General features: G+C 55.5%; 1 protein-coding gene across 1 annotated transcript; it reads left to right on the top strand.

Moving 5' to 3' along the window:
* Window positions 1-908: 908 nt before the first annotated feature.
* On the top strand, window positions 909-5,372 carry FOXA1 (forkhead box A1). Its single transcript, XM_069017840.1, has 2 exons — window positions 909-990; window positions 3,420-5,372. The coding sequence occupies exons 1-2, from the start codon at window positions 919-921 to the stop codon at window positions 4,680-4,682; spliced, it is 1,335 nt and encodes a 444-aa protein (XP_068873941.1). The 5' UTR covers window positions 909-918; the 3' UTR covers window positions 4,683-5,372.
* The last annotated feature ends 3,087 nt before the right edge of the window (window positions 5,373-8,459 follow it).

Raw genomic sequence — 8,459 nt, 5'->3', positions numbered from 1 at the left:
TACTCCGGAGGAAGAGGGGGATGGGGTGGGGGGAGAGTTGGGAGGGCTTTGGGGAGCACGGAGCGGAGCCTCCTGCTCGCAGCCCGGAGCGCCTAATCCGATCCCCTGCCCGGAGGGCGATGGGAACGTGGGGCGCCGCGGCAGGGCCTGGAGGTACCTGCGCGGTAACCAACTGTGAAGCGAGGAGCGGGAGAGGGGGGGAACCTGTGGACTTCAGGACTCGGGACTTTAAAGCACGTCCCGGCCATCAAGTTAAAGGAGCATCTACTGGACTTTAGTAAATATTGCCTCTAATCTCAGGAGTTTAAGGCTGGATGGCCTTTTGCATTCTCTTCAAATACAAGGGGCTGCCCTTCCTTCATCTACCTCATTTCATTTCCCCCGGTCCCTCCTAGCATTTGTCCTGTCCACCTGAAAGGGTGGTCGTGCCCGTCCCCCGTCCCATCCCGTCCCGCCCCCCGCCCCCCTCTCTCCCCCTCTCCCACCTCTGTCTCTCCTTCTTTCCCCACAAGCTTAAACCAATTACGCAGCTTTGCAAATAAAGTGCCGCCCCGGGGGGAGTTGCAGGCGAGGGGGACTGCCTTGTTTGCAGGTGCATCTCCGGCTTTGTAGGTGCGAACGCCTTTGTGCGGCGGACAAATGGGGAGAGGAGGAGGAGGAGGTGGGTACTTCTGCGACGTAAGATCCACATCAGCTCAACTCCACTCACATCCCAGCCGCACTTCCTCACTTTCTCAACTGTCTCGCCCCACACCGCTCCCTGCCTCCTTTTTGGCTGGTTATAGAGCAGAATTCAGTAACCCCCGCCCCTCCTGAGAGCTGGCTTCCTGCTAGGTCGGGCTTTCGGGCTCTTTTCCTACTGCCCGTCGCTCGCTTGCAAAAAGGCTGGATGGTTACACCGGGCAGGTTGGCTCCATAATGTTAGGGACTGTGAAAATGGAAGGGCATGAAACCAGCGACTGGAACAGCTACTACGCCGACACTCAGGAGGTGAGTAAATCCCAGGGTCTGGCTTCGATGATGCCCCTGTGCAGGGGAGGGGAGGACCTGGGGGTGGCTAGGGGTCTGGAGGGGGCAGCAATCGGAGGAATCGGTTTGCAGTCCAGATCCTGCCAACGCAAACGTACCTCCCCCTCCCTCCGGCGCCGAAACTGGCTAGGCTTCCCCAAGGAAAACACAGCTTCCAGGAGCCCTGGAGGCGTTTGGGGAAGACGCGGGGCGGCTGCAAGCCCGCCAGGAGGGCCGGGGGCCCGGGGGCTGCCCTTGATCTCATCTAAAAGGCGTAATCTTCTCTCGTGGCGCGCACAAAAGCACGCCGTAAACTCTTGGCTCGGGGCAGAGGACTCGCCGTGCCGCCGGCACCCGACTCCTTCCCGGCAGATGGCAGGGGCCAAGGGAGACGGACGCCAGCGCGTCCTGGTCGGAGGCAGCGCCTTCCCCGAGCTTCTCCGCGGGACCTCCCCCCTCTCTACTCGCCACCGCCGGGCCCTCACCTGTTAAAGCCGGGGGAAAGGAAAGGAGGGGGAAAACCAGCCGTTTGTCCGTACTTTGCGGACGGGCTGTCTGCGGCGTGCGCTGCTGCCGCGGGCCGGCTGGCGGCGCTGCCGAGAGCCGGGCCGGGAGGGGGGCCCGCACCCGGACCCGCCGCCCCCCACCCGGACCCGGTCCGGACCGCGGCACCCCGGAGGCGCTGCCGCCTCCCGCGCCTGTTTGACAGCGCCGTGCATAAAGAGGAGGAGAACCGGCCCAAGCACCCACAGCTGCGGCGGAGGAGAGGGCCACGGCAGCGCCCGGAGCCTTCCCCGCGGCGCGGCCCTGTGGGGCCTGGGGTCCGCGCTGTGCCGCTGAGGCTCTGCAAAGGGGGTCCCGGGAGAAGCCAGCGCCCGGCAGCACGGCCAGCAGCACGGCGGATTCCCGCCCGGGAAGGAGCCGTTTTGAGGAAGTGCGGCAGCGAGGCAGCACCTGGGTGTGCGCACCCGGGCATTGCATCAGCATACCCGGACACGGCATACGGCTCCATAGTCCCCACGCCTCGTCCCGCACCCGGAGCTGGCACACGCGCCCATAGGGCCACGCGGACACAGGCAGATACGTGTCACCAGGCTGGCATCTCCTTTAATAAAGGAAAGTCGGCTGAGGGCAAATAAGGGTCATCCTAATTATGTGCCGTTTCCAGACTCATTTTTCCTCGCTATACTCATTGTCCACAAACATAAAGTTAAACGAACTTCGCTTTTGCTATTTTTTTAAAACTTCAGTCTTTTCTCCTCTCTTGCCATTTAATTTGAATAGCTGCATGAATGCAAGGTGGGAAATTCAACCGCCTTCTACCATCTTAAATAATTAATGTGATCCTCTAAATTAAAAGTGCTTTTATAAGTTAGTGAAATTTGTGGGGATCAGAAATGAATTTTATATATTTAACCGTTGCTTAAACCTCCTTTTCTTAGCCGTAGTTAGAGTAAACTGGGAACATCTTTCTCTCTCCTCTTAAATAAGATGCCATACCAGAAAGCACAATTTCAGGCTCTCCGACTCTGCCCTTTTTAAGAGTTGTGTTATGTGGTAGGGTGCTACAATTTTTTTCCACGTCGTGCAATTGTAGGAAATCATCTCAGAGAGGAAAAGTTCAGGCTTTTCAGACTTTGGGAAAGTTTGGGTGCTTGATTGGTTGGTTGATTTTTTTTTTTTAAACTTTAATTTAAAGACTGTTTTGATAGAAAATGTAGACAAGGGGGAAGCTTTCCGCAGATAAAACAGGCCGACATGGCCTGTTTGGTTTGGGTGAGGGTTTTTAAAATTATTTTGCAACAAGACATTGTTGCATCTTGTATGTTTCTTAGAAAAGAAATTTAAATTAGTGCAGGAAGGGAAAAATGCGTGAGATTTTTCTCAGAAAATGCAAGCAGTCTTTCTCCTTGGCGCAAACACTGTACGCCCATCCATTTCAATACTCTGATGAGTTTAAGTATTTAACTAGCGAGACAGGACACAAAAACAACAAAATACGGGAATGCGCCGGGAGAACACCTCCTCCCGGGGCAGTCTGAGCCCGCAGCCCGGCTCGGCGAGGGTGTGGAGCGGCTCCGGGAAGACAGTCGGTTCGTGCGCCCCGCTGATCCCGGTGCAGCCCGCGCAAGCTGCGACACGCCGGTAAACCGGGAGCGCGTCCGGAGAGAGCACCCCCGGCTCCGTGTCTATTTATAAATGTATATAAATATGAAATAGACCTTTTCATGGCAACAGCTGCCTTTCCGTGCGGCATTGGGGAAGCTTTTCCCTGGTGTCGGGGAAGCGGCCGGCGTCCCCTAGCAGGACGTTTGCACGGCTGGCCGGGCCAGGCGGGCGGATCCGGCCCCTGCGGGGTCCTGCCACACCTCTCTCCCCTCTAACTCCGTCTCTTTGTCTCGCTGCCCTAGGCCTATTCCTCGGTGCCCGTGAGCAACATGAATTCGGGGCTGGGCTCCATGAACACCATGAACACCTACATGACCATGAACACCATGACGACAAGCGGCAACATGACCTCCAGCTCCTTCAACATGTCCTACGCCAATACGGGGCTGGGGGCTGGGCTGAGTCCCGGCGCCGTGGCCGGCATGCCGGCAGGCTCGGCGGGGCCCGTGAACGGCATGCCGGCCGGCGTGGCCGCCATGGGCACAGCGCTGAGCCCCGGCGGCATCAACGCCATGTCTGCCCAGCCGGCCCCCATGAACGGGCTGAGCCCCTACGGCGGCATGAACCCCTGCATGAGCCCCATGGCCTACACCCAGTCCAACCTCGGCAGGACACGGGACGCTAAGTCCTTCAAGCGGACCTACCCCCACGCCAAGCCGCCCTACTCCTACATCTCCCTCATCACCATGGCCATCCAGCAGGCACCCAGCAAGATGCTGACGCTGAGTGAGATCTACCAGTGGATCATGGACCTTTTCCCCTACTACCGACAGAACCAGCAGCGCTGGCAGAACAGCATCCGCCACTCGCTCTCTTTCAATGACTGTTTCGTCAAGGTGGCCCGCTCCCCCGACAAGCCCGGCAAGGGCTCCTATTGGACCCTGCACCCCGACTCCGGCAACATGTTTGAAAATGGCTGTTACCTCCGCCGGCAAAAGCGCTTCAAGTGCGAGAAGCCGGCGAACAGTAAAGCCACTCAGGAGGGCAGGAAAGATCAGGCCGGGGCCTCTAGTTCAAGCTCCAACTCCCCCCTGCACAGAGGCCACAACAAACCCGCACAGCTGGATACCACCACCTCTCTCTCCAGCTCCAACCCGTCCACCAGCCCCCAGTCTATGGACCACAGTGGATCAAGCACGGAGCTAAAGACGTCGGCCTCGGCCGCCTCCTCCACCATCAGCTCTGTACCCACCTTGGCCTCCGTCCCACACCCCCCTCACTCCTTAGCCCACGAACCTCAGCTCCACCTCAAGGGCGATCCCCACTACTCCTTCAACCACCCATTTTCCATCAATAACCTCATGTCCTCCTCGGAGCAGCAGCACAAGCTGGACTTCAAAGCCTACGAGCAGGCGCTGCAATATTCCTCCTACGGGGCCAGCATCCCCGGCGGGCTGCCCCTGGGCAGCGCCTCCATGGCTGGCCGGAGCAGCATCGAGCCCTCGGCCCTAGAGCCCTCCTACTACCAAGGTGTGTATTCCAGACCCGTGCTAAACACCTCCTAGCTGTGCAACCGCCGCCACCAGGGCCGAGACCCCTCCTCCCCTTCCTGGCTTCTCTCCCCGCTTTCCCTGAGACAAACCAAGGTGTTTCCGCACGCTGCGTGCAAAGGACTGTTACTTTTAAATTGTCTCTCAACGCGTTGTGTGTTATGATCCACCACGACCTCCTGCAAAGCCGGCCGCGTCCCGCTTGTACATACTCCCTCCGGCCCCTGCCGCCCAGCCCCTCTCCCCGGAGACCTCCCCAGCCTATGCAGGGTGTTATTAAAAAGAAGAAAAAAAATGTTGAGCTTGTAAACTACTTGTTTGTGCTTTCTGCCCCCTCGTCTCCCTCCCTTATGTGTTCTATAATCTCATGTAAGTTTACAGGTATGTGGCAATACTTTAACAATACGGAGATGAAGAAGAGAGTAGACATTTAAGACTTTTTTTTAATTAAAAAGGCTTTGAAGGACAATACTGCTGTGAAGTAGCAAAACACTAAGAGAATCTCTAAGCAACAAGAGGACTATTTACTTTCTCGGATCATCCTTTTGATACTTGCAAAATAAACCTTCGGCTACTACAACCCGCATAAACCCGGATACTGCGGGCCGGATCCTGCACTCTCGAGGGGACCAACTGGAGCTTTGGAGTGCAGGATGCGACCCTTGTCTTTTTCCAAGTGTTACCTGTTTTGGGATGTAATATAAAGTTACAAGAGGTCACAGCCAGTTGGATTTTTTTTCCTTCCCATCTGTTACTGAAGATTCTAGTTCATCAGGAACTCTCATCAACATGTGAATGACATACTTATTTAATTTAAGTGTCTTCATTGTGTACCAGCTAGAACTGTGTATCTATAACCAGGTTATTTTCCCCCTCCCCTAGGAAACATTGACTATTACACTGATGCAAGGAAAAGAGGACAGCTCTGTCTCTCCCCCCTTTTCAAACTTGTCTAATAATTTTTTTTGTGGCCGTTTAATTATTGCCATCGTTAGCTTATTTCATCCAGTGTTATTGCACTTTCCACAGTTTTACACGGTGTTAGCATAGCCAGACGGGTTTTATTATTATTCCTGTTCGCTGTTTCAATGTTCTTAATTTATTGCATGGTTTATATTGTTTTCTTTCTTTACAGCTGGAAATTGCTTTAAATGACCGTAAAAAAATAATTACACGTGAATTTAAGAAATTTTGTTAATTTTATAAATGTGATTGTAATTGAAAAAATATTTTGATTTAAAACGATAACTGAGAATTTAATGCGTGAAGTATGTTTTTGATTATTTGCAGTTAAGGACTTTAAATAAATCAAATGTTATCAATTAAGTACTTCTGCTATTTTCTTAGAAAATTTCTGGGGCGGGTTACGGAGGATGGAGCCATGTGCAAGAAAATAAAAACGTAGCGCTTAAATGTGGATACGAAGAGGAAAGATTTGCACGGCCAGGCTTGTGCAAAGGGAAGGCGGGGGACGCGCCCGCAGGGTGTGTTTGTGGGGCGCTGCGATGCCACCGGCCTGTGAGGCTGTGTGTGTGGTGGTGTCCTTTTTTTTTTTTTTTTTTTTTTCCTGATTCGCTGTGCTGGGATATGTTGAGGGATGGCAGGAAAAAGCAACCCGAGGCGATGTAACCTCTTCGGTGTTTTGCGGCCAGAACTGCCGGGGCGGCGGCAGCCAGACTCGGCGTTTCCCTGCCGGACGGGACGACGCCCACTGGGAGCATCCCTAGGGCGGATCCACGGCGCTCCGGGCCGTCGGAAAGGCCCAGATCCCGTTTTGTAGTTCTGGCTCGGACCCGTCCGTCGGAACGACACCAGCAGCCGCGCTGGAGAGCTCTGGACCCCAGCAATAGACGTTGTCGGGGGAGGGGAGTTTAAGTGTGAATGATTTCGCTGTGCCGAGCCCTGTTCGTGCACGGCCGCCAGATAAAAGAACCGTGTAATTCTCGTAATTATCACATAATTGCCCCCTGGTTGGTTAGGGACAGCGGCGACAAACTAAATCAAGGTTCGATTTAGAAAAAAAAAGCCAAGCCAGCGTCCCAGAAATCTCACCACATTCCTCCAGCGAAAAACGGGAGGAAAAAAAAAAGTCTTGGGAGAGCCCCTCTGCTTTTCGAGTGTGGCCGGATCAGCGAGGATCCGGGTCGGAGGGATCCGCTCGGGAGAGCGCAGGGCTCTCCCGGCGACACGGAGCTGTCTCCCGCGTCATGTTGTGCGGGTGCTCTTGCTCGGGCGGGCATTTACTGCAGGTACCCCCCGGCTACCTCATGCAGGTCCTGCAGCAGGGGGGAGGGGGTTCTGTCCCTGTCGCCGTGTGCGGCCGGTTACCCCATGGCCCGACTGTGTGGCACCTTCGCCTCTAAACGTCCCGAAATGGCAAACATCAACAGACCCCCCGCAGCCAGGGGCAGCTCGGGGCTGCTCGGCATCGAGTCTGGGCAGGCGGATCCTATCTAAAGCCCTGCTTCTGCCAAAAGGAGCTTCGTGAGACTCGAGAGAGGATGAAGCCAATTTTCAGCAGGACTTCACTTGTCTCGCACAGACTAGTCTATAGAGAATATGCCATTTCAGAGTGGACACATTGATTTAATGCCTTGGGCTTATACACGGAAAATATCAATCGACCGATAGCGATAAGGCAGCAAGTTTCACATATCAGCTGAGGAGCACAGACCGTGTGTAATGGAAATATTTGGGGCGTGGGTAATAAAAGCGTTTAAGCGGACCGGCGCGGCTCCAAACCTCCCAGAGATAAGGAGCGGAGCCTGTCACGGATGCAGCGTGTGCCCTTTCGCCACTCGCCATCAAGATTATATTCCTCCCCTTTCTTCTCGTAGGCAAATGGTGTCTGCTGTGGGCAATGAGCCACTGACAAGACAGGGATGCAGCTCATGTTAAAAACGCGGGTCCCTGGCTCAAAGCACGCAGCATTCTGTGATCAGTTTAAGATTTGGAAATCAACAGCAGGGCGAAGAGTCCCGTTTTCCGTTCCGCTCCTAGCTGCCCTGCTGCTGCTGCATTAATCCTGTGCTCAGGGAATCCCCAGCCAGAGTGCAAAAATAAGCTAAAAATGGGCTCCACAAGAAGAGGGTGCATCCCCCCGCCCCTCAATGTGTGTAGAGGAGTTTGCGAGCATTTCCTTCCAGCCGGACCGGTCGCTCTGTGCTAGAAGGGAAGGAGCTGGCGGGTGCGGGGCTTTTGCCCCTGACAGAGATAGTGTTTCAACCCCGCGTCCGGGACAGAGGCAAAGCGGGAGCCCGCCAGGCTTCAGGTTCCAGGCTCCGACCGACGCCTCCGTTTACAGGGGGAACTTCGTCTTTTCCTGCTCGGCAATTACCTCCGACCAGCCACGTGTGAGGGAGCGAAAACGGCTCATTTAGCGTCATTAAATACAAGCGGGGAGTAAATGGGGACGGCGGGGAACCTCTGTAAAGATTTACGCGGAGTTTGGGCGGTGAGGAGGCCCCGGTCCGGGACGAGGGGGAGATGCTGGGTGCGCCGGCGGGGCAGGGGCTCTCGGGGCGACGCGGCGGGGACCCTGCCGGGGGCGAGGGAAGGCGGAAGGGTCCCCTGGCGCAGCGGAGCCCTCCTCTGCGGCAGGGTCCGGCAGTCCTGCGCCCGCGGGCAAGAGGGGCACGATGGGGCCCCCTCCCGTGGCACCTCCTCGGAGCACCTGCGAGCAGCACCTGCCCTTCGCAGAAGGGAAGAGTCGGTGGAATAAAAGCAACTTCAGCCGCCCAAGTCAAGTGGGAGAAATAAAATCACAAGTAACTGCTGGGTTGTTTCCTGAGT

The sequence above is a fragment of the Aphelocoma coerulescens genome, chromosome 5 (genome assembly GCF_041296385.1).
Source record: "Aphelocoma coerulescens isolate FSJ_1873_10779 chromosome 5, UR_Acoe_1.0, whole genome shotgun sequence".
Taxonomy (NCBI): Eukaryota; Metazoa; Chordata; class Aves; order Passeriformes; family Corvidae; genus Aphelocoma; species Aphelocoma coerulescens.
The sequence above is the reverse complement of the archived record's forward strand: the minus strand, read 5'-3'. Positions and strand labels throughout refer to the sequence as shown.